This window comes from Panthera onca, chromosome B1 (genome assembly GCF_046562875.1).
Source record: "Panthera onca isolate mPanOnc1 chromosome B1, mPanOnc1 haplotype 2, whole genome shotgun sequence".
In the NCBI taxonomy this organism is placed as follows: Eukaryota; Metazoa; Chordata; class Mammalia; order Carnivora; family Felidae; genus Panthera; species Panthera onca.
Window position 1 is genome coordinate 94,463,478 of NC_138342.1, and position 27,363 is coordinate 94,490,840.

The window sequence follows — 27,363 nt, forward strand, 5'->3', positions numbered from 1 at the left end:
ATAATGCAAACAAAGCTGGTCCCTGTGCGGGATTCACTACTGCTGCCACAAGTTCTTGCATAGATTGAGGTCTGCAAAACCTGGTCCTGTCTTTTAAGTTCTTCACAGGGCTACTACAGAGGACGTTCTCTTCACCTTAGTGAGGATGGGGTCCATCACTACCCTGGACAGTAGTTTGACGGATACTTTCTCATGAATGAAGATGGGAGGGGAGAAGCTGGGTCTTGGGGAAGGGGAAACGCCCAAAGAGTAAAGGACACACTGCTTAAGGCAGTTCATCAGCCCACAGATGACATAGGTTGAAGTCGCAGTGGCATTTCACGGCGTGCCCAGTCCATAAATTAATTTCTCCTTCTCAATAGGGAGTGGTTGACAGAACAAAGAATGTGTGCCTGTGGAGGCTAGCGGTGAGCGCTGGTGAGTGCGTGGCTATCACAATGCGAAGGGGGAGAATGGGTGTGAACAGGCAATGTGAGCACTGTATGAATGGAGAGAGACGAGCGAGTGTGGAGATGGGCAGGGAAGAGCTGGACGTGTCCTGCAGGCCGGGGGCCTCCCGGGGGAACGTCTGCCTGTGATGCGGGAGCGCCAGCCGAGGAGCCTCCTTCTCCCCACCCACCTCCCGAACTCCGGCAGTCAGTGGTGCATATAGACATATTTCTGGGAGCTGTCCATGAGCTCATCGCTCTCCTGGCGATAGCGGCAGCAGCGAGGGAAGCAGCCTCCTTTCTCCCGGCGCCGCTAGAATAAGCCCCGCCGCTAACACATTCAGACACACGCGCGGAGCGCGGCGCTGGGAAGTGGCCGCCGTCCGCCCGGCTTCGCGGCCAAGGTCGCGCCAGACCCCGGACCGCCATGGCCCCGAGTCTCCCGGCCGGGAGGTAGGTGGGCGCGGGAAGGCGCTAGGGGCTCCGGCCGTGACTCCGACAGGGCGAGCGAAGGGGCCGGCCGCTCCTTGCACTCTGCGGCGGAGGGGCCCGGGCGGGGCCGCGGGGCGCGGCGGCTGCGGAGCCTCCCGGTCCCTGCGGGGCCGCGGGCCGCAGGCCGGACGCTGAGGACTCCAGGAGACGCGGGGGACCCGGGCGTGACAGGAGGAAGAAACCCGGAGCACCAGGAAGATGGCTTCTCCCACCTCCCCGGCCCCGGAAGGCGGGGCCTCCACCCCGCCGAACCCGCCGCGGATTCGTCAGGTGGGTGCACAAAGTGCGGGAGGGGCGCACCCCATTGTCCTCGCCTCCCTCAAGGACGGGGACCTCGCCCCAGGGTAGGGGCTGAGCGAGAGGTGGGGCTGACATAGGGTTACTTGGCCGCATCGCCTGGCCCAGGACCAGTCTCTCACTCTCTTTTTCTTCATCTCACTTCACACACAGACACACACACAGGCACATAGACATACACACACATACACTCCTAGAGAAACACGTCTTCCAAAACCAGACGTGTAACTTCTGCACACCCCCCCGCCCCCGCAAACTCATCCTCCCCCCCCCCCCCCCAAGTCGCGCACAGAGGCACACACCCAAATGTCACATGATCTACTGCGGAGCTGCACCATTAGAAGAAACCCGTGGTGCCCTCAGGGTGGAAATGCACCCCAGACCCAAATCCAGCGAGGACTCTGAGAGGGACTGCCGGAAGCATTCACTTCCCACTCTTAGGAGAGGAGGAATCTTGTCTATATGTTACTTACCAGTTCTCAACTTTCAGACAGAGCTACCCCGGACAACTGCAGCCCTGTAATAGACATGTAGTACTAGAAAACATGTGTTCCTGCTCTGTCGTGTGCAAAGACAGTTTTCCCCAATACTGCAAGAGGGGAATGCACATTGCTTTGGCTATTTGAATGAGTCCTGTTTTGTGTTTGTATGGTAATATTAAAACAAGGGAGTACTCCATCTGGTTGTGATCTGCGATTTGGTATCTGAAAGAGTTTTGTGTGTGTGTGTGTGTGTGTGTGTGTGTGTGTGTGTGTGTGTGTGTGTTTCCTGCTGTCATTGCCTGAACTACATACCGCTTTAGGTTATCGCCGTAGGAACGCGTAGGATCAGGGTTAGCCCTGATCAGGGTAGTGCATGGGTGTGAAAATATGATCCACTGACTCCAAGGAGGCAACCTCTTTACCAACGATAATTGGATTCCTGTTTAGAAATAGGGTAAAATTGGTTTATGGAAACTATCTGGGCGGGAAGATAATGCCCAACACAATGGTCTTTTTTCAGGACGGTGTAGAAATTATGAACACCAGGGGCTTCAGAATTTCTGAAAAAAGAAATTCTGCCCATAAAATTTAGTTGACACTTAACCAGGTCTTTGCCACATTTGAATTTTAATATGTACAGGTAGTGCTATTTTAGGGGCAACCTTTGTTTATGTGCATTTTTTAATGCAACAACTAAAAATTAATGTATACTTTTTAAAATCTTCTTTCTTTAAAAATGTATACTTTTTTTAATGGCACTTTTTAAAATGGTATCCCAAAGAAATTGTTAGGGTTTTAAACTCTTATAGGGCACAGGACTCTAATTTTATGACAATGCGTTTTTAATTGCACATGGGGCTATTTTTTTTCCCCTGAAGAATTGTGGTGGCAGGTATCATTAAATCTTTGTGATAAATATTTGTGATATTTATGCATGTAAGAATGAAGGTGAAATTATTGGTATTTGCAATATAAGAGAAAACACATCCTATGCAAAAAAATAGTATGAAAAAACATTTCTATATCTATTTGACTAAATATGTATATATGTATGTAGTATATATATTCATTTAAGCATTAAGGATAAAAATATATTAGTTTAAACAGAATATATGTACTCATAAAAATCTCTATGAAATCTTATTCTATATTTAGAATACTTGTATTGATCTAAGAAAGTATATATGCAAATAGTTACTAGAAAAAATTTGCAAGAAAGGTCATTGTTATTTGGTAGATATCTACTTAGAGGACCTCCTAACTAGAAGCTGTGTAAATGACATAATGCTGCAACATTCAAGTAATTGAGTGGTGTCCTCTGGTTAGACTTTCATTTATATGACCTTAAAGAAGCACTTTTTTAGTGATTGGTGCATTAATTTGCATAGGCTGTAGAAATAGGCTCCTGGAATTATTGGTCATTCCATTCTACCTGATTCATCCAGGCAGGTGGAAAAAAAAATACTGACAACCTCTGACTGCAGTATCACCATTTGCCTGCAAGTGATTTTGAGACAATTAGGAATAAAAAAAAAAAAAACCCAAAACCAAAAAAACAGAAGAGATAACAGTGTTTTCCTGCAAGTGGTGAAATATTTTAGGCCCCAGTCCCAGTATATTTTAACGGTGTCACTGTTTCTCACACATCTTTTTTCCTTGTTCTTTAAGAATTATTTTTCAAACCAATTCTGGATTGAATCACAACTGACTTAAAATCTGAAATTTTTTCTTTTTAAGTCATGATTGAGAGAAAAAGTATAATTGAGAAAGCATAGAACTCCAAAGCAGTGACTTTTAATTATGTAATGGACATTTAGAAATAAAAAATAGTTTAGAAAGGCTTTTTGTGAATATAAATATAATTGGTAAATTAGTGTATTTAATGTCTAATTTCAATGAGAATATGTTATGTGAAGATTCATTTATTCAACAAACATATATTCTGCATAAGGTAATGTTTCATGCCTTAAAGATAAAGAAAGGAAGAGGACACACACAGAAAAATCTTATCCATTAGCAGGTGTAGGTATTTTTAATGAAGACTAACATTAAAACATTTAAATTCTGAATTGCTTATAAGGTCCTTTCCACATTATTTTAAAAATATGTTTATTTCTCAGCTTTTGTTTTGATCATTCCTCTAATAATGAGCCTAAATAATACCTAGGCCTGCATATCTCTAAAAAGTCACTGTATGACCAAATTCCTGTTTGCATTAATTTGATATATTTCTGTTCTCTTTTAATTATTTAATATGTTATTAGAATTACATATCAGATACCACATGTATTATTTTACAATTTGATATTTTGGACAAATATTTTTGCTTAGCTTTTGGAAAATACTGATGCAGCATGAAATAGCTAAAGTAGTCCAGTGGCTTCACATACCGTGGTTAAAATCTAGGTTCCAAAAATGAGAAGGTCAAGGGAAAATGACCTTCAACTTCATTCTGTCATGTTGAGGGAGAGAAAATTTATCAATATACTCTGTCTTAGGCTCCTAAGATACTAGATACATAATTTTACCCTCTTTTTTTAATTATTAAAGCATTTTTTAAATGTTTATTTATATTTTGAGAGAGAGAGAGAGAGAGAGCAGGGGAAATGTAGAGAGAGCCAGAGACTGAATCTGAAGCCAGCTCCAGGCTCTGAGCCGTCAGCACAGAGCCCGATGTAGGGCTCTTGAACTCGTGATCTGGAGATCATGACCTGAACTGAAGTTGGTCACCTAACTGACTGAGGCACCCAGGCACCCCAGTTTTTTCCTTCTTTTAAATAAAGGTTTATCTTTATTTTATATACAAGATGACATGGTACAGAAGTTTCACCTACTTTATAAATATCTACATTAGATTAGTTTCGAGCAGAAAGACACATTTACTGGATTTCTTCCTGTGTTTATTCTTTATTCACTTTTTCACTTTGTAAAGAAAAGATTAAGAAATGGTAGTTTTGCAACTAAGTTTTTAAATAGTTTGTCTATGTATATTAAGAGACCCATATGATACCTATCGTCATTGCCAGAAAACTTAAGTCAATTAATTAAATGACTATTTATTGACATCTTGAAGTTAAGATATTTTGCTAGCCTCTTCCTGGCCTTAATCATCTTTCTGATGAACGCTGATGGGAGTTTCCAAGGCAATGATTGCTAGGAGAATTGAAAAGATATAAGAAATCCTTTGAAATTGGTGCTAGTAACATTTAGTGTCTTTCTCATTTCATGATCAATCCTTCTCCAAGATTTGTTGGTACTGGTGTCTTTGCATTTATGGCAGCAAACCAGTGTTCCTTCTTTGTATGCTGTGGAAACTTAGACAACTCCCATATATGATAATAATGAAATATTTATAATGACTCAGGTGTGATGCTAAGCTAGGTTTTTCTCAAGGGTTCCATGAAGGAGGTATTCTTATTCCTCTTTTCCAGATGAGAAATGTGGGTTTAGAGGAACTGAGCTACCTGCTCAAGGTCATAGCTAGACAGTTGCAACTCAGGGATTTCAAACTTGGTCTTAATTGATCATGCCTTGTTTCACAATCACTATTATTTATTGTATTCCCCTTCTAATTTTCAGACATTGTGACTCTTGAGGGAGCTTATCTTAGCACTCTTGCTAAGAATGTAACCATTCTCCTTTAGGTTACCTTGAAAATAGCTGCAGAATTTATAGCAGAGTGAAATAATTTTCATTATTGTAATTTGTCAAACGAGAATAACTTGAATTCCGTTTTCACTTCTGCATTCTCTAAGAGAGTATTTCTCTAGCGTCATGGTTGCTGAGAGACTAAAGCCCTCATTTAGCTTTTGCTTACCCCTGAGAACTCTTCAATTATTCCTGCTGTTAATACAGTGGTCCTGAAAAAAAATAATTCTGGGGCACCCGGGTGGCCCAGTCAGTTAAGCGTCCGACTTCTGCTCAGGTCATGATCTCACGGTTTGTGAGTTCGAGCCCCACATCGGGCTCTGTGCTAACAGCTCAGAGCCTGGAGCCTGCTTCAGATTCTGTGACTTCCTCTCTCTCTACCCCTCTCCCGTTCACTCTTTGTCTCTCTCTATCAAAATGAATAAACATTAAAAAAATTTTTTAAAATTCTGAAAATGAGTTGGGTTAATGGAGAGTCTTCTGGAACAGGCGTAAACAAACAAACAAACAATAGGCTTATATTTTCAAGTTTTTCAATGCTTCTAATATCAATTCCATTCTTTGTTTATGGTTAAGGTCAAGATAACTTATATTTTGAATTTTCATGTTATGTAAGGTATTTTAGTAACAAAAGAGGATAATTTCCTTCAGACAGTGAAGTAATGGAAAAACAAGGCCATAAATAATATAGCAATACATTGATGTAACTGGTTTCGAGTTTTTAATTTTTAAAAGTTTACATACAGTAAAATTCACTTTATATACAGTTTATGAGTTTTGACAAATACTTAAGCTGTGTCTCCACCACCACAGCCCAGGTACAGAACAGTTCTATCTCCCTGAAACATTCCCTGTGCTAATTCCACTGTAGTCAAACAAATCTTTCCTTCTTTGACCCCTGGCCACCACTGACCACAGCCACCGACCTGTCCTGTCCCTACATTTTTGCCTTTACCTGAATCATTATAAATGGAATTATCTAGATAATCACCTTTGGATTTTTTTCTTTCATCACAATGCTCTAAATATCCATCTAACTTCCTGTGTGCATTAATATTTTGTTCTTTTTTACTGTGGAGTAGTATTCTGTTGTATGGACGGTACCACTGTTCAGCCATTTAGATGAAGGATATTTGGGTTGTTTCCAGATTGCAGCAATTGAGAATAAAGTTGCTATTAAGGTTTTGTGTGAACATAAAGTTTTAATTTCTCTCGGGTGTATACCTAGAAATAGGATTACTGGATCATATAGTAAGCGTATATTTAACTTTATAAAAAAACTGCTAAACTATTTTCCATAGTGATTATACTATTTTTGCTTTCCTCCCAATAGTGAGAATTCCTGTTGCTCTGAGTCCTTGTCAACATTTGATGTTATCTCAGTCAGAATGGCTAAAATTAACAACTCAGGCAACAGCAGATATTGGCGAGGATGCGGAGAAAGAGGAACTCTTTTAACACTGCTGGTGGGAATGCAAACTGGTGCAGCCACTCTGGAAAACAGTATGGAGGTTCCTCAAAAAATTAAAAATAGAACTACTCTACTACCCAGCAATTGCACTACTAGGTATTTATCCAAAGGATACAGGTGTGCTGTTTCAAAGGGTCACATGCACCCCAATGTTTATAGCAGCGCTACCAATAATAGCCAAAGTATGGAAAGAGTCTAAATGTCCATTGACAGATGAATGGATAAAGAAGATGTGGTGTATGTATATACATATATATATATACACAATGGAATATTACTCAGTGGTAAAAAAGAATGAAATCTTGCCATTTGCAACAATGTGGATGGAACTAGAGTGTATTATGCTGGGCGAAATTAGTCAGAGAAAGACATATCATGTGACTTCACTCATATGTGGAACTTAAGATACAAAACAGATTAACATACGGGAAGGGAAGCAAAAATAATATAAAAACAGGGAGGGGGACAAAACATAAGAGACTCCAATACAGAGAACAAACTGAGGGTTGCTTGAGGGGTTGTGGGTTGGGGATGGACTAAATGGGCAAAAGGCATTAAGGAGGGCACTTGTTGGGATGAACACTGGGTGTTATATGTAGGGGATAAATCACTGGATTCTACTCCTAAAATTATTATGGCACTCCATGCTAACTAACTTGGATGTAAATTTAAAAAAAAGAATACAAATTGGTGGTATCATTTTTTCGTTTTAGTCATTCTAATCGGTATGCAGAGGTACCGCATTGTAATTTTAATTTGTATTTCTCTAATGACTGATGTTGTCGAACATCATTTTCATGTGCTTAGTTGCCATCCTTACATTTTTTTGTTGAAGTGTTCAAATACTTTGGCCATCATTTAAACTGGGTGTTGTTTTCTTATTGTTTAGGGAGTTATTTATATATTCTGGATGTAAGTTCTTTGTTAGATCTGAGATCTGAAAACATTTGCTCTTAGTCAGTTTCTTGTCTTTTCTCTTTACACTTTCTCAGAAATGGTTTATAATTTCAATGAAGTCCAATTATCATTTTTTTTTCTTTTATGGGTTGCATTTTTCTGTGTTTAAGAGCTCTTTCCCTAATCTAGAGTCACAAATATTTTCTCCCATATTTTCTTAAAAGTTTTATAGTTTTAACATTTTACATTTAAGTCTATGGCCCATATTGAGTTGATTTTTTATAACTTATAGATCAAGATCCTTTTTTTTTTTTTTTTTTGCCTATGGCTATCCAGTTGTTCCAGCACTATTTGTTGATAAGACTGTGCTTTATCTATTAAATTGCCTTTGCACGTTCATAAAAAAAATCAATTGACATATTGACATGAGTCCATTTTTGGACTGTTTCTTCTGGGTTTAGATGTTTTGAGTTTTTCAGATTTTAGAAATAGGTATGTATCATGTAATTTTTAGGAAATCTTAATGACATTAATATGCTTTTGGTTTTATTTTTTAAAATGTTATTTACATAATTTTAAATCTAAATGTTATATGAAAGTATGAGGCAAATCCTCATGTCTGGGAGGGAAGCCATTTATAAAAGTGAAATGCATACAATAAAACTATATCAAGAAAACAAATGGAAAATGACAAGATAATATGTCATGTTGTATCTGCTTGATGAGTAGAGCTTCCAGGGGCGTTAAGAAAAGTTTCTAAATCAGCTATATTCAATATTGGTAATGAAATGAAAAATAAATAAGGACTTCATTCATTGTAAGTTTTAGAGAAGATTAACGTTTCATGTTTTTTGAAGTTATTTTAAAAAAGAGTTATTTGGGGTGGCTGGTCTGGGTGGCTCAGTCGGTTAAACGTCCAACTCTTGGTTTTGGCACAGGTCATGATCTCACGTTTCAGGAGTTCAAGCTGTGCATCGGGCTCTGCACTGACAAGAGTGGAGCCTGCTTGAGATTCTCTCTCTCTCTCTCTCTCTCTCTCTCTCCCTCTCCGCCCCCCCCGCCTACTCTCTCTCTCTCTCTCTCTCTCTCTCTCTCAAAATAAATAAATAAAAGTTAAAAATAAATTAAAATAAATAAAAAAAGAGTTATTTTATAGATAGGTTATGGTATATTAAGGAGCTAATAAGGGGGTGCCTGGCTATCTCAGCCTGTAGAGCATGTAACTCTTGATCTCCAAGTTGTGAGTTCAAGCCTCACCTAGGGTATAGAGTTTAGTTAAAAAAAAAAAATAGAGCAATTACCTGTTCCTAATGACACATACAACCTTGAGTTCAGTAAACCTAGCTGTGATTGCAAAGATTTATAAATAAAATTTCAGTGACCTATTGCTGCATAACAAGTCACCCCAAGCATAGTGGTTTTGAGCAATAGTAATCATGTATTTTGTAATCTGCAGTGTGAGCAGGGCTTGATGAGGGCATTGGGAATCAGCTGGGGTTACCAGAAGGCTTGAGGTGACTTTCTGGCTGGGGGCAGGAATCATGTAAGGTTTGCTCACGGACACGTCTGGTGGACAGTGCTGGCTGGGCTGTTGGTTGGAACGCATGCACGAGTCCTCGCCATGTAGACACTTCTCTTCCTCACAGCGTGATGACTGTGCTCTAACAGTAAGAGTCCCAAGAAATCACAGCGGAAGTAAATAACATCTTTATGATCTAGCCTTGGAAATCACACAGGGCCACTTTTGCCATAATCTATCGGTTGAAGCAGTCACAAATTTTCACCTAGATTCAAGGGGAGGGGACCTAGATCCCATTACTCCATGGGAAGGGTGAATATCAATCCTACATTTTTAGAACAGCGTGGGGGTTAGGATATTAGCCACTTTTGAAAACGTGATCTACCACGTTCAGAGAGTGAGAACCAAGTTAACACAAAGTAAGTTGGTATATTCAGCACATTGTTTTTGTCATTGGAGCAGGAGGCAATACACAGGTGACAACAACTAGTTAAGTAAACATTTCAGAGGAAATATTTTCCCACTTACATCTTTGTCAATCACTATATGAAAACACTGAATACACTTTGACTGACTTTCAGTTGCTCAGTGGTCCTAGATTTGGGTTCTGTCATTGGAGTTTGGAGGGTGTCACACAGAATCACCCTTAGACAAAAGCAAAAGAGTCCCCGGCCTACAGAGGCTCCCACTCTGGGCCTCCTCTGATGATACCCTTTTCTACCAAGGGAGGAGTGCTTGGGGCCAGGGAACTTGCTCACACTGAGTCAGTACTTTTGTCTTTGGAATTATGCCCTGGGTAGTCAGGAACCAGAATTTTCTGTTCCAGTGACTTTGGGTCTGCTTTCCTCCTAGTCTGTTCTCCAGAGAGCAGACTGAGAGGTACGTGTGTGCACCTGTGGCCCAAATATTATTTGTGGAGGGTATAGACAGAGCTTGACAGCGAAGCCTGGGGTATGCAGGTGTCCTGTGCAAAGTCTGGTTTGGTCACTTATTGGCCATGTGACCTGATCTTAGGCAAACTACTTAACCTATTTGTGCCTAGTTTCTTCACTTATGAATGGGGGAATCATAGTGGTATCCACTACATAAAATTAGCTTAAAATTAAAGAATATAATGAATATAGTGCACAATGCCTTTTGCTTAGTGCTTGGCACTTGGTAAATACCAAATAATTTTAGGTATTGTTGTTATACAAGAAATACTTAATAAACATCAGCCCCTTCCCTTTCCCAGGGACAGTGCTAGAAGTAGACATCTAAGTCATTTTTCTGAGGAGTAGACATAAAAGTCAGAAGTCAGGCTTGTACAGCTGACCTGGTTGCTATTTGAGTAAATAAATAATTCTGAGTAATTCTGAGTAAATAAATTATTCAGTCTTGTTAAGCCTTAGTTTTATAATCTATAAAATGCAAATAGGAGCACCTGGGTGGCTCAGTTGGTTAAGCATTTGACTCTTGATCTTGGCTCAGGTCATGATTTCACGGTTCGTGGGTATGAGTCCCATGTCAGGCACCACACTGACAGTACAGAGCCTGCTTGGGGTTCTCTCTCTCCCTCTCTCTCTGCCCCTCCCCTGCTCCCCTGCTCTCTCTCTCTTTCTCTCTCTCTGAAAATAAATAAACTTAAAAAAGTGCAAATAATTATCATTCTAGCCGAAAGGCCTAGTATTAAACTCTAATAATTCTAAGTAAACCTTACTTCAAACCCAAACTCCACAACCCCCTACCACTAAAGCAACCACTTCTTATGTATTCCCTAGAGAAATATTCTGTGTTTATATAAAAATTTACCTGTATACATATCTCTACCTCCTTTCATTTACATAAATGTGATCCTACTGTACACATTGCTTTGTACTCTGTTTCTTTCATAAAAAAATATTTTGGTCATCACTCCATTTTGGTACATACACTTCATTTTTTATTCAGCTATGTATTATTTTATTAAATGAACATATCATAATTCATTTCAAACTTTCTTTATGAATGGACATTTCTGTTGCTTCCAGCATTCTGCAACAGTGAAGATCTTGCACATTGTGTTTAAGGGGATGTGTGGGAATATATGGGTTTTTGAACACATGTATTGGTAGATAAGTTCCCAGAAGTAAAATTGTTGGATAAAGGCTACTTTTTACCTCCTCTCACTTCTGAGTACTATATTCAGCAATGTAGAAACTCCAAGTAATGAGTGAATTACATCAATTTTGGTCCTAAGTATACAATTGCCAACCAAGCTTTATATTTTGCAGATCCTTTTTTGTTTCCCTCCACTTAAAAAAAATTTTTTTAATGTTTTATTTATTTTTGAGAGAGAGAGAGAGAGAGAGACAGAGTTGAATAGGGGAGGGACAGAGAGAAAGGGAGACAGGATCTGAAGCAGGCTCCTGGCTCTGAGCTGTCAGCACAGAGCCCAATGTGGGACTCGAACCCACAAACTGCCAGATCATGACCTGAGCCAAAGTTGGACAATTAACCTACTGAGCCACCCATGCACCTCTCCTCCACTTTTAATGTTACATGCTTATATGTCATCATATTAGGGAAACAGTTATCAGAATCTTGTGATGAGTCCTAATGGATTATATATACTTTGGCTGAAAACTTTTTCTTAACTCCATTATTTTCTTAGATCACTTTGTTTATTTATTTTTTAAGGTTTTATACGTATATAGTAATCTCTACATCCAACTAGAGGTTTGAATTTACAACCCCGAGATCAAGATTAGCATGCTCTATCAACTGAGTCAGCCAGGTGCCCCCTTAGATCTCTTTTCTTTTCTTTTCTTTTCTTTTCTTTTCTTTTCTTTTCTTTTCTTTTCTTTTCTCTTCTTTCTTAAGTAGGCTCCACACCCAGTGTGGAACTCATGACCCTGAGATCAAGACCTGAGTTGAGATCAAGAGTTAGACGCCTAACCAACTGAGCCACCCAGGAGTACCTTAGATCACTTTAGATTAAGCTCCAGGATGTTATTAGCAAGTACCATTTCTGTTCACTTTTCATATTCTCTCTTTCATAATCACTCTTTTTTTTTTAAAAGCTTATTCATTTATTTTAACAGAAAGACAGAGAGAGGGGGGAGGGGCAAAAAGAAAAGAAGAGAAAGAATCCCAAGCAGGCTGTATGCTGACAGCATCGGCCAATGGGTTCTGAACTGTGAGATCATGACCTGAGCAGAAACCAAGGATCTGACCCTTAACCGACTGAGCCACCTGGGTGCCCCCATAATCATTCCTGACAGTCACTTAATGACTAATATCTGTAACAGTTTGGAAAGCAGATAATCTGTATTTTAGATTTCAGATTAGGTAAGTGGATGCACAAGGAGTATAATGTGCTCAGCATTACCTAGCAAGCGAATGACAGTCTGAAAAAGACCCTGATTAGTAACTATTTGCTTTTAATCAATGGAACTTTATTGTCTTTCAAAGAAGAGTGCTATTGGCAATCACATTTCCAATTTTAACTATCATTTGATGGAAGATATACTAACAGTGTAATCTTCCTCTACAACTTCATTGGACGTTATAAAAGGTTGCTCTTAAAATGAAAAACCAAATTGCAAGTGTAGGTGTCTCCTGGAATATTCCTCTAGGTGGACATTATAAGTGATAAGTTCCTCAGATTTTTTAAAAGATAAGCCATGATTATAGAAGTTCTGGTTTATTTGGAAAATTTTTCCTAAAAAGGACTTTAGATTTACCTCTACGCTCAAAATCTTAACAATTCTATGGAAGATGAAATCAAGGAAGGTACATAGCTTACTATAATACAGATAGAATATGGTAAATACAATAATAGAGTACAAAATACCATAAGAAAACAGATAAAAGACGTTTATTTTGGTTGGGGGAAATCATATTAGCTTTACTGAAGCAGATGAAATATGAGATGGATATTGAAGAATAGATTTAATTTTGACAGGTAGAGATTGGATAAAAAACATTTGAAGGGAGCCTGGCTGGCTCAGCTGGCAAAGCATGTGACTCTTGATCTCTGGGTTATAAGTTCGAACCCCATGTAGGGTATGGATATTACATAAAAGAAAATCTTAAAAGAAGAAGAAGAAGAAGAAGAAGAAGAAGAAGAAGAAGAAGAAGAAGAAGAAGAAGAAGAAGGAGAAGAAGAAAGAAACATTGGAAATTCAGAATGAGTGCATGAAGAGACACATAGAAATGGGGGGAAAAATGAAGATTAGACATAATGGTTAGTAATCAAAACTGACTGGCTACAGAGTAAGAGACCAGGAGTGAATAGTGAAAGATGAAACTGGAATGATAATTGGTATACCATGGAGAGTCTTCAATTTGCTGGAGTTTGATCTTTATTCTGTAGAAGGTATATACCCCTGCTAGGGTTTGGCTCTATCATCATTATCATCATCATCACCTAATCATGGATAAGCCATATTTTTACAGTTTTAACTAAAATGTGAATAAAAGTAACTCTAGGAAACTACTATTTTCATAAATTCTGTAACATAAAATCTAAGAAAAACGATATGTTTATGTTCTGCACGAATAACTTCACATCATGCTTCCTTAGAATCTCCCTGTCTTCCTATCATATTGCCTCTCTTAGGTCCCAACTAAATAGAAATTCTGAAGCTGCTGCTGCATGCAGGGATTTTAGTTGAAATAATAATTTATTTCAAGGGCTGAACAATAATAGATTTAAGATCATAGGTCTAACTGAGATCCTTTTGTGTAAATATAACTTGTAGAACGCTCAGAAAAAAATGAACACTGTAATAGATTTGCTTATCTGGTTTGGCTCATTTGAGCACCAGAATCTTGACCAATATTTAAGTATTAGACCTAAAGAGAGAGAGAGAGGATGAGTTGGGAAGAGGGACAGAGGGAGAGAGAGAGAGAATCTGAAGCATTCTCAGTGCAGAGCCCAACACAGAGCTCGATCCCATGACCCTGGAAATGTGACCTGAGCTGAAATCAAGAGTCTGACACTCAACAGACTGAGCCACCCAGGCACCCCATCCTTTTAAATTTTATTTTGTATTATTTCCTTAGGATTTTGTTTTTAAGTAATCTCTACAGCCAACATGGGGCTTCGACTCCCAACCCTGATGTCAAGAGTCACATGCCCTACCACCTGAGCCAGCCAGGTGCCCCTAGTCATTTTTTAAGTAAGCTATACACCCAACATGGTGCTTGAACTCAAGACCTGCAGATCAAGAGTCCTGTGCTGTACCACCTAAGCCAGTCAGGCATATCTAGGTTCTTTACTTTAAGACTTTATGAAACCAGTAAATAATTCATAAGGAATAATGGAACTCACAATATAAATAAAAATTACATGCATTTAAAGATACAATAGGGACACCCGACTGGTTCGGTCAGAAAAGCATGCGACTCCTGATCTTGGGGTTGTGGGTTTGAGCCCTATAGTGGGAATAGAGATTACTAAAAAAATAAATTAAAAAAAATGAAGATATAATAAGTTAAACACATCTGTGGTTATTAATACTATCCAGTCGGGGTTTGAAACAAAATACTGTGCCTCTTCACTAGGAAGTCTGTCTTTGGTTTTTCCAGATCCAGCCTGATCATATTCTCAATTCCATATTCTTTCCTAGAAATGTCTATGCTGTGATTGATAACTTCCTTGTTTTAGGGTTGTTGTCATTATTTACATGTTAATCTTATTTGATGCTAATGTGATTTAGTTTAAAATTAATTAATTTAAATCAATTAATTTCAACATTAATTTAAATGTTATTTAAAGTACTAAATTTTACAATCTGATTTCTGGGGTCTTTTGTTTCTGTCACTTTACTCTGCAAAACTTCTACCATAATCTACCTATTAACCTGATAATGATATCTATCTAATCGGTGTCTTCTGTCTTGATCATGTGTATTTGGTCGTGATCCCCATTTGGTGAGCTGGAGGCGATAGGAGGGATACTTTAAGTTATAGCTTACTAGGTCATTTCTTGGTTGAGTTCAGACTGAAAACAGAACCCTTTGGGCAGACGAGACTGATGGTATTTCCTATGTTGCATGTAACCAGTTTAGGTGGGGATGTGCCCAAGTTTAGGTGATGGAAACCTAACAAGAAGTCATGCTAGCCCCACGTCGGGCTCTGTGCTGACAGCCCTGAGCCTGGAGCCTGGTCCGGATTCTGTGTCTCCCTCTCTCTCTGCCCCTCCCCTGCTCATGCTCTGTCTATCTCTCAATGATAAATAAACGTTAAAAAAAAAAAAAAGAGTCTGATGCTTAACTGACCGAGCTGCCCAGTTGCCCCCCCCCTTTTTTTTCTTTCTTTCTTTTTTTTTTTTTTTAATGTTTCTTAACTTTTGACAGAGAGGGAGAGTGAGCACAAATGGGGAGGGGCAGAGAGAGAGACAGGATCTGAAGCAAGCTCTGCGCTGACAGCAGAGAGCCTGAGCCCAATGTGGGACTTGAACTCATGAACTGTGAGATCATGACCTGAGCCGAAGTCTGACGGTTAACCACTGAGCCACCCAGGTGCCCTACCCCCTTTTAAAAAGTAAACTTTACCCCCCAACATGGGGCTTAAACTCATGGCTCTGAGATTGTCATATGCCCTACCAACTGAGCCAGCCAAGTGCCCCAACAATTTTGTTCTTAAAAGAACAAAGCATTTAAAAATGCTTTATTTTACTTGGAGTAACATAGCAATAAATCGCCTCAAATCTTCCACACTGTCTTATATAGAAGTTATTTATTTCAACAATTTTCCTTTATAATGGATGGTAGCTTGCCACACACTTGGTATTAAAAACTAGACTCCCAGCAATGCAGTTTTTTAAATTCATTAACCTTTATTCAACTCTTATGGTAATAAAAGTAGAAGGATCATGTCATTTTTCTGCAATGTATGATATAATATAAATTGGGTTTGTATGACCTAAAGAATAGGCTTATAAAAGTACAAGAAATCGGGGCGCCTGGGTGGCTCAGTCGGCTAAGTGTCCAACTTCGGCTCAGGTCATGATCTCAGTTTGTGGGTTTGAGCCCCGCCTAGGGCTCTGTGCTCACAGCTCAGAGCCTGGAGTCTGCTTCGGATTCTGTGTCTCCCACTCGCATTCTGTCTCTCTCTGTCTCTTTCTCTCAAAAATAAATAAACATTGAAACTAAAAGAAATCTTCCCACAGGTTTTATGAATACTGAGTTTCTATTCTAATGTCTGTCTTCACTTTCATATCGTAAGGTCATTTCACCCTAGTTCATTTTGGGATCAGGCAAGTGAAATAAATGCTTTTGGGAACTGGATTTAACCTGGTTTAACCAACTTGCTGCCTCATGTAATGAATATTACATGCATCATACTGTGATATTGCTTGAATTAAGTAAGCTTATAAATTTAAGAATAATGCATATAGGGGTGCCTGGGTAGCTCAGTCAGTTGGGCTTCTGATTCTTAATTTGGGCTCAGGTCATGATCGCACGGTTGGTGGGATGGAGCCCCGTGTTGGGCTCTGTGCTGGCAGCACGGAGCCTGCTTGGGATTCTCTCTCTCCCTTTCTCTCTGCCTGTCATGCTCTCTCTCTCTCTCTCTCAATCTCTCTTACAATATAAATAAATAAACATTAAAGAAAAAGCATAACAAATATATTTGATATAACTTATATGGACTATTCACTTTCATAATACTAGTTTATAAGGAAAAATACTTGTTTTTTAAACCTGCACCATTGAGCTAAAAATAATACTTACCAAATCAATGTATGTAGTGCTATTACCTATCCATGATAGTTATCAAGTATTTGTATACCTTTTTTTAGAAGTGCTCATACAGTTGATTTAGACACCAATGAATAATAAAACACACATTTACAAATATAAGAAGCTAAGTTGTACGAAAACACCAGAGCTGTTGACTAAATCAGAATTCTAATTGGGTGAGGGAACTTGTATGCCAACTTTGAAAATCCTATTTCCTTTTTTTTTTTTTTAATGTTTATTTATTTTGAGAGAGAGAAAGAGAGTGAAGGAGGGGCAGAGAGAGGAGAGAGAGACAATCCCAAGTAGGTTCTGCACTGTCAGTGCAGAGCTCGACGTGGGGCTCAAACTCACAAACCATGAGATCATGCATGACGTGAGCTGAAATCAAGAGTAAAATGCATAACTGACTGAGCCACCCAGGGGTCCCAGTCCTCTCTGTTTTTGATAAAAGCAGATTGGTTTGTTGTATTACTGACTTAATTCTTTCATTGAGAGTAAAAAATGTTTTATTCACAAATGCCTCTTTTATAGTCATCCTCTTTAGTTATAAAAGAAAACCAGAAACATACCTCCAGCTCTACACATAGTATTTTCACATATTCTTGCTTTCTTTCTTCCTGTTTCATAGGAAGAATTATCCTGACCTTGATCCCACTCCTTTTGCCTACTCTAGGAAGTTACTTTGCCTAGGAGTTGTTCCCCCCCCCCCCCCCATTTTTTTTGTCTTTATAGTTATGGAGACCGGAGCAGGGTTGAGCCTGATGGTGGAGTGAAAGGCACCCAACTATGTGGAGAGAAGTTTGCTTTGGTTGAAAATTTAACAAACTGACAGCCCTAATCTTACTAGACTTCTCAGCAGTTTTGATCCTGTTGATCTTTCTTTCCTTTTTGAAACTCTTCCCGGGGGCGCCTGGGTGGCGCAGTCAGTTAAGCCTCCGACTTCAGCCAGGTCACGATCTCGCGGTCCGTGAGTTCGAGCCCCGCGTCAGGCTCTGGGCCGATGGCTCGGAGCCTGGAGCCTGTTTCCGATTCTGTGTCTCCTTCTCTCTCTGCCCTTCCCCCGTTCATGCTCTGTCTCTCTGTCCCAAAAAAAATAAATAAAAAACGTTGAAAAAAAAATTAAAAAAAAAAAAAAAAAAAAGAAACTCTTCCCGGGAGGACTGTAGAGCACCATTCATATATTCAACCATTACGTTGAACTCCCTCTGAAATATGATGCTAACTCTTAACTGAGCCTGAGTGTGTGCCAAGTTCTATACATGTATTCTCTCATTTCATTCTCCCATCCATTCTATGAGATGGGTACAGTAATTATCCCAATCTATAAGACAGAGAAGTAGGCTTAGTAGTTTACCTATGATCACATGGGCAAGTAAATGGCAGAGTAATGGATTTATATCCACATGTGTTAGGGACTATAACCATGTCCTTAAATAGAGCATATAATACCCACTCCTCATTCCAGGTGCCCTGTTAAGGCCTGGAAATGCAGAGGTGAAAACAGTCACTACTCATGGAAGTTACCCTATGGTGGGAAAACAAAACAAAACAAAACAAAAAAACAAATAGAATGTGATGATTTGGATCATGGGGGTATGATCCCAGGCAGTATGAGCCTTTGTTTACTGGCGGCTGGGGCGGGGCGGGGGGGGGGGGGGGGGGGCGGAATTCAGCAACAGCCTGGGAGAGAAACTGGTGCTTGAAGGAAGAGTAAAAGTTTGAAAGATAGAGAGGAAATTCCAGGCAGAGGACAGAGCAGGTGCAAAGGCATAGAAGTAGAAAGCATATTGTATTTTAGTGAGTTATCAGCAGATATGAATGGCTGAACCAGAGTGTTGAGAGGGGGTCACAGGAGATGAGACTGGTAATTCAGTCAAAAGCCAGATCATAAAAAGCCTTATTTATGACCATGACTCATTCATGATTTTCCTCCCAGTGCTTTCCCAGGAAGTTCTTTATTATTCTCCATCATTTCCTCTTCTCTCACTTGTCTTCGTTATTAGTGTCTCTCAGCGTTCTGCATTCGGTCTTTGATTTTCTTCTCTTATATATTTATACTTCTTCCCAGACCAATTATCCACTCTCATAGCCTATATTCCCACCCATATGTGACTCTTTTTCCCATCTCTATCTTAGTGGCGTCCCCTCTCTTGACTTAATACTTTCATCTGACTTCTGTAAATCTCTTTTTCCTGCAGGTCCTTTAAACTTAACATATCTATAAGGATCTCACTATTTGCTCCCCACTCCACAAGTTTTATATATGTAGACAGAATACATGGAAAAAAATAGAGTCGTTTTATAATGAACATTTGATAATTATGCTATTTCAAAGCACTTTACTATGTAATGGATAATTCAAATATTTGTTGTCTAGAGATTGTGTTGGCAAATGGAAAATCCATAATGTACTTAAAAAGAACTTAAATTTGTCTGTGACTGTTAGAGAAGGATAAAGGATATAATGACTTCCTGATTTAGAAGTTTTGCTTATCTGTTATTATTCTGAAAAGTATTGTGGACTTATCTCAGTATTTAGGAAAATTCTCCCCTACACCACCCCTACCACATCTGTGGGCTCTTTTTACGCTCTCCTTGCTGCAGAGAAAATAGAATTCCTGAATCCTCAAATTCAAAAGCATGTGCTCCCAGGCCACTCTAAAGGTTGGGTACATGAAAGGGAAGATGCTGAGGAATGGGTAGGACAGAAGATTGAAAGTTTCTTCCTTATTATTTTTGTTTCTCTTCCCTTATGTTCATCTGCTTTGTCTCTTAAAGTCCTCATATGAGTGAAGTCATAGGATATTTGTCTTTCTCTGACTGCCTAATTTCACTTAGCATAAGATCCTCTAGTTCCATCCACATAGTTGGAAATGGCAAAATTTCATTCTTTTTGGTTGTCGAGTAATACTCCATTGTATGTATATACCACATCTTCTTTATCCATTGATCCATTGATGGACATTTGCGCTCTTTCCATACTTTGGCTATTGTTGATAGTACTGCTGTAAACATTGGGGTACATGTGTCCCTTTGAAACAACATACCTGTATCCCTTGGATAAATACCCAGTAGTGCAATTGCTGGGTTGTAGGGTAGTTCTATTTTTAGTTTTTTGAGGAACCTCCATACTGTTTTCCAGAGTGGCTGCACCAGCTTGCATTCCCACCAACAATGCAAAAGAGATCCTCTTTCTCTTCATCCTCGCCAACATCTGTTGTTGCCTGAGTTGTTAATGTGAGCCATTCTGACAGGTGTAAGGTGGTATCTCATTGTGGTTTTGATTTGTATTTTCCTGATGGTGAGTGAAGTTGAGCATTTTTTCATGTGTTGGTTGGCCGTCTGGATGTCTTCTTTGGAGAAATGTCTATTCATGTCTTTTGCCCATTTCTTCACTGGACTGTTTGTTTTTTGGGTGTTGAGTTGGAGAAGTTCTTTATAGGTTTTGGATACTAACCCTTTATTTGATATGTCATTTGCAAATATCTTCTCCCATTCTGTCATTTGCCTTTTAGTTTTGCTGATTGTTTCCTTCGCTGTGTAGAAGCTTTTTATTTTGATGAGGTCCCAGTAGTTCATTTTTGCTTTTGTTTCCCTTGCCTCTGGAGACGTGTTGAGTAAGAAGTTGCTGGGGCCAAGATCAAAGAGGTTTTTGCCTGCTTTCTCCTTGAGGATTTTGATGGCTTCCTGTCTTACATTGAGGTCTTTCATCCATTTTGATTTTATTTTTGTGTATGGTGTAAGAAAGTGGTCCAGGTTCATTTTTCTGCATGTCGCTATCCAGTTTTCCCAGTACCACTTGCTGAAGAGACTGTCTTTATTCCATTGGATATTCTTTCCTGTTTTGTCAAAGATTAGTTGGCCATATGATTATGGGTCCATTTCTGGGTTCTCTATTCTGTTCCATGGATCTGAGTGTCTGTTCTTGTGCCAGTACCATACTGTCTTGATGATTACAGCTTGAGTCACACACTCTTTTGACTGATCCAGCCAGACGCCATTACTCCCACCTCCCCGCGCCCACCAAGTATGATGTCTCAATGTAATGTTATCCAAAGCAGAAAGCAAGGTTATGTGGAGTGTGGCACATGATGGCCAGGTCTTTCTCTGGTCACATCCCTTTTTGTGTATCAGGGAGAAAAATCTTTCCTAGAAGTCATCCTTCAAAAACCTCCTTTCATTTAATTGTTACAACTGGATCATGTGCCTACCCCTAGAAAAATCTCTAGGAATAAGAACACGATGCCATGTGTTGGGGTTGGGTACATTATCATTTAACCAAAATGGTTGGGGAAAATTAGAGAAAGGTGTTAGGTAGCAAATCAACAGTATCTGCTACAACTAAATAGCTAGAACTTGATTGAATTTTAGATCTCATGAATCTGCAGTTAATTTACTGGAATTTACTTCTGTTAGGCTTAAAGACTGAGTCTTATGTTCTGAGTTTTATGTTCTGAGTTTTATGTTCTCTTTCTATTTAGCTATCTCTATGAGGGCTTGATATAAACTTTGTGGTTAATATTTCCATGGTGATCAAAAGCATTATCATCTAAGAGCATTCCTTTAGAACCTAACAGCAAAAGACACAGTTTAGATGATGATCACAGGAATAAACAAAAATGGTCCCTGACAATTGTTGAGAATGTGTTTAGAAAGAAATTGTTCTTTCGTTCATGTGATGCATGCGTTACATTACTGAAATTACCTCTGGGTTTAAACTTTAAAATATCATCAATAGAGATAAGAGTCTCAATTTTACACTCAAACTTTGAGAGAATCTGTTGAGATGGTCTATATAATAATTCCTACAATAACTATGCTCTTATCTTTTCAACTTGGAAATTATGCTAAGATAGTGGTGCCTGGCTGGCTCAGTTGGTAGAACATGAGACTCTTGATCTCTGGGTTGTGAGTTTAAGCCCCAAGTTGGTCACAGAGCTTACTTAGAAAAAGAAAAAGAGAAAAAACACAAAGAAAATTATGCTAAGATAAAAGAAGGTGTGGTATCACTTAGTTCATTTTATAAATATTTTTTGATGCCTAATATGCCTTTATCACACTGTCAGGCAGTGTTACAGAATTTGGGAAGCAACAGTTACAAAATGAAGTCCCCGGCTTCATGAAGCTTATATTGCAGCAGGTAGGAAAGATAGAAAAAAAAAGATATAAAAATAAATATATACCATCTTACGCCTATTGGTATAGCTACTATCAGAAGGCAGAACGTAATTATTGACAAGGATGTGGAGAAATTGGAGCCCTGTGCACTGCTATTGGATATGTAAAATGATACAGCTGCTGTGGAAAACAGTATGGCGGTTCCTCAAAACATGAAAAATAGAACTCCATATGATCCAGCAATTCCTCTTCTAGGTATATAACCAAAAGGGTTGAAAGTGTGAACTTGAACAGCTATTTGTATATCCATTTTCACAGGAGCATTCTAGCCAAAAGGTGAAAGCGACCAAAGTGTCCATCCACAGAATAGTGGATAAACAAAATGTGGTATATACATACAATGAAATATTATTCAGCCTTAAACAGGGAGGAAATTCTGACACATGCTACAATATGGATGAATTTTGAAGACATTATGTTAAATAAAAGAAGCCAGTCGCAAAAAGACAAGTACTGTATGATTCCACTTCCATGAGAAACCTCTAGTAGTCAAATTCAAAGAGACAGAAAGTAGAATGGTGGTTGTCAGGGGCTGTGGAGAGGGTGGAATGGGGAAATTGTATAAGGGGTATGAACTTTCGGTTTGGGAAGGTGAAGACTTCTGGAAATTGGTTGCCTGACAATGTGAATGTACTTTACGCTACCAAACTGTACATTTAAAAATAGTTGAGCAGTGAATTTTATGTTATCTGTATTTTACCACAATTAAAAAAAATAAAACAAGAAGGGAAGAAGGAAGGTAGGAAGGAAGGAAGGAAGGAAGGAAGGAAGGAAGGAAGGAAAGATAGGTCGAAATATTAGGTAGTGATAAGGGCTATGCAAGAAGTCAAACACAGATATGGGAGCACATGGCATGAGCAGGGTACAGATTGCTATTTTATATTTGGTGGTCAGAGAAAACCTCCCTGATGAGCGACAGTCAGTCGTACAGAGTTTTGAAGCATAGGAAGGAGGGATCACCCATCTGGGGGAATAGCATTTTAGGCATATGTTAAGCAGATGAGAATGGTCAAAGGTAGGACCAGTTTGGTATTTTCCAGGAATAGGGAGATGATTTTTGTAGTTTAAGCAGTCTAGGTGAGGCCAAATGAGGCCTCAGAGGTGATGATGGGCAGATCGTGTTTCAGGTTGTGACACTGAGTGTGTTAAATGCATCTTGGTACGAATAAAATATAGATATTATATTTCTCTATACTAGTAGGCATAATGTCATTTGTTTGAAAGCAGATGAACATATTGACCTAAATCATATATGTTCTCATTCTGTATACTCCTACAGTTAATAGAGGAACATTCATATTGGTGTATGCAGCCCCTAAACTGTCTTTAGTGACATTCTTGTCTACTCCCCTCACCACCGCCCACTCTACCCCATTTGCCCATCTTTTAAAGGAATCTTTTTCCAAGATTTGCAAATTACAGACTTAATATTGTGTTTATATCTTCAGAGTCAGAAATTAGGCTTATTTTAAGAATTCTGCTTTTGAAAAAATAATTTAAAAGTACAGAAATCAAAGTATAAGCCTTCTTGATTTTAGAATCATTGAGCAATTTACTGAAAATGTATAATAAGAGGAGTTTTCTTAGTGTTTATAAATATCCAGCAATAGTTTACTATTAACTTTATATATAAAATTAGATATTACATACATGGTTCAGTATATAGCTAGCTGTAGTGTTCAATATAGACCGTTATTGTTAAAGTACTATTATATAAATTACTTAACCCATATTTTTACATGGAACTGAAAAACAAAACAAAGCAAAACTTGTTGTAATTATGGCACAATGTGTGATTATACCATAAGATTTAGCCTCAAAAGACCAGGATCAAGCATGTATTATTTACTAGATGTAAGCCCTTTGGAAAGCTGGAAAGTTAAGAATCCTCTCTGAAACTCAGTTTCTTCACTTGAAAATAATATCCATCCAACATGGTTGCTATATGGACTAATTGAGATATTGTAAGTAAAGCACATGGGATACACTTAATTAATTGTTACAAAATTAGGAATCATATGTGGTTAATAATGTCATTCAAATAGGAATTATTAATGCATTTACAGTGGCTCTCCTCCATCTAGAAGGGGATTAGGGGTCGAAATCTGATTAGAAGGGGCAGATACATGGGGGAATCTGTCTTGAATCTGTAGTTGCATAGCAAACGTACTGTTTCAGTTAGGTTGTATGTTCTTTGGGGGCCTCTTTTGCCCCCTAGGCACCACTATGAATTTAGTTATTCTGAAAATTGCAGTCTGTTTCAACATTCCAAAATCAGGGAAAATGCTATCATTCATATTAGTGTATATAGTGACTAATATCTATACATTTTATATATATAGCACTTACCAAGTGCCACTTTTATAAATAACTTTACATGCAGTGATGTGGCCATGTAACCAGTTCAAGACGAACCTATTGTTAAAATACCAGAAATTCTGTGAGTTGACTGAGCTCACATTGGTAGGAAATTGGTAATTGCTACAAAGCATCCTTACTACCCAGACCGATTTTTAAACATTTACGATCACACCATTATGTGCACCAACTCCATTTACTCTCACAGTGACTTCATAAAACGGATACAATTATCATTCCCACTTTACAAATGACGAACTGAGACCAGGGAAGTTGAGGTCACTTGTCCCGTCCACGGTCACATAGATAATAAGTTGCACAGTAGGGATTTTTATTTCAGCAATCAGGCTCTGAAGTTAATGGTCTTAAACTCTTTGCATTGTCAATGTTGATTGATCCCAAAGCTGTGTTCTCTCCTTGCAGTGTTTTCTACAAAAAAGAATGCAGCCTCACAATGGAAGGTTGGAACGTATTCTTAAAAGTCATCCACATGGCGGGGGCGGGAGTGGGGTGGGGGGTGTGCCTGGGTGACAGCTGACTTCAGCTCTGGTCATGATCTCTCTGTCTGTGAGTTTGAGCCCCACGTCTGGCTCTGTGCTGACAGCTTGGAGCCTGGAGCCTGCTTCAGATTCTGGGTCTCCTTTTCTCTCTGCCTTTCCCATGCTTATGCCCTGTCTCTCAAAAATAAATAAACATTAAAAAGAAAATAAAAAAAAAAAGTCGTCTACATTAGTTTTCACCAACAGCAGACACAATGGGCTACTCTGGATTGGAAACAACCTGGGTCTCTCTCCACTTCTAAATAGCACTCATTTACTCCCTGAGACTTGTATTCCTCTTCTAAAAGTAAAGAATTTGATTATATCTAAAATGTCTTCCATGTATAAAATTCCTACTTATCCAAAGCCTATCCAGTTCTGTCTCTTGGCACCGGTGTTTGTAGACTCAGCATCTGCCCCACAGGTAGCCTGTAATTCTACCAGTGAGCAAGCATTTGAGTCTATTGGCAATTTTTCTCTTGTTGTTTTATACACGTACATATTTTTTATAGAAATCAGGTAGGTTTGGGGCACCTGGGTGGCTCAGGAGGTTAAGCATCCAGCTCTTGATTTTAGCTCAAGTCATGATTTCACTGTTCCTGGGATTGAGCCCTGTGTCAGGCTCAGAACCTTCTTGGGATTCTCCATCTCTCTCTGCCCTTCCCCTGCTTTCTTTCTCTCTCTCAAAAATAAATAAGCATTAAAAAAATTAGGTAGGTATTAGGCTAATAGCTTATCATGATTTTGAAAATTACACTTTAAACGTTGTGAAGGCAGAAGCCCTATCTGTTTTGCTCACTGGCATGGATGAAGTTACCTCAAATTTTGACAGTTGTTGAGTGATTACATGAAATTTTCTTTGGTTCATTTCAGCAATTCAACTGCAGTTCAAATCAACAAGTGTTACCATTATGGGTGTAGTTGAATATATTGGGGGTGGAAAGAAATTAGAAAATTGGAGACAGAAAAGCTACTTGCTGGCTTAATCGGTAGAGCATACAACTCTTGATTTTGAGGTTGTGAGTTCAGGCCCCACAGTGGATGTAGAGATTACTTAAAAATAATTAAAAAAAAAAAAAGAAAGAAAAATAAAAAGAAAAGAAAATTGGAGACAGACACCAGTGATGTGATGTCATATGTGTGTGTGTAACATACATATTTGCATATATATGCATGGAATATCTGTGGAAGGAGGGGCGCCTGGGTGGCTCAGCTTTAAGCTCCCGACTCTTGGTTTCAGTTCAGGTCATGATCCCAGGATCGTGGGACTGAGTCCCCCATTAGGCTCTGCAATGATTGTGGAGTCCACTTAGGATTCTTTCTCTCCCCTCTGCCCCACTCCCTTGCTTATGTTTTCTCTCTCTCTCTCTCTCTCTCCAATAAATACAATAAAAAGATTTAAAAAAAAGAATATCTGTGGAAGAAAATGGAAGAAACTGATAACATTGCTTTCCTTTAGGAATGAAAAGTGTAAGTTCAGTTGTAAACCTACCCACAGTCTCTCCTTAAAAGAAGATGCCATTGGGACGTCTGGTTGGCTGTCAGAAGAGCATGTGACTCTTGATCTCTTGTGAGTTCAAGCCCCACACTGGGTGTAGAGATTGCTTAAAAAGAAAAAAAAAAAAAAAGAGAAGATGCCATATCTTCTCTTCTTGTGGAGAGGAAACTAACTCCCCAAATTGGCTCAATGATGGGACTGCCAAGTTCTATAAAACATCTTAACCAATGGGAGCCTTCCTGCTGTTCCTTCTTTCTAGTTAAGTGCAGGGCCAAAAGGCACCTCAGGAATGGTGTAGTGACTTTCCATCGTATGTATTCAAAGTCATTAATTGTCAAGAGCTATTGACTCAGACATTATGCTGGGAAGACCTCTGTTAGGGGTATGTAAGATCAATGGAAGACAAATAGCTGTAGTCCCCACTTTGCTTGGTGATACAGAGATAGAGAGAGTGATCTGAGAACTTTGAGGAAATCTGACCAGGAGAACATGTCCCCTCATTTTATTAAGGATGATCCCTGGGGCACCTGGCTAGCTCAGTTGGTAGGGCATGTGACTCTTGATCTTGGGGTTGTAAGCTTGAGCCCCATGTTGGGTGTAGAAATTACCTAAAAGTAAAATCTTAAAAAAAAAATCCGCATCATTTTTCTTTCAGGATCTCAAGGAATAATTCTCTCATTTTCCAATGTCATTTATTATAATAGCGATTTGTTTCATGAAATGTGTTTCCATTGTACAAAGTGTTCATGCTTCTTTTAAAACATAAGAATAAAAAGTAATACAGAGAAAAGGTCTTCCATTGTTTTACCACCCCAAAATAACCACCATTGCTGTGAGACATTTCTTT

At 38.9% G+C, this 27,363-nt stretch overlaps 1 protein-coding gene across 1 annotated transcript in view; it reads left to right on the plus strand.

Annotated features, from left to right (window-relative positions):
* The first annotated feature begins 1,076 nt into the window (after positions 1–1,076).
* Positions 1,077–27,363, plus strand: part of ANK2 (ankyrin 2) — a 670,685-nt gene continuing 644,398 nt past the window's right edge. Inside the window, exon 1 of the mRNA XM_078445806.2 lies at positions 1,077–1,190. Within this exon, the coding sequence (XP_078301932.2) occupies positions 1,119–1,190 (72 nt within the window). The 5' untranslated portion in view covers positions 1,077–1,118. The remainder of the gene's footprint in view (positions 1,191–27,363) is intronic.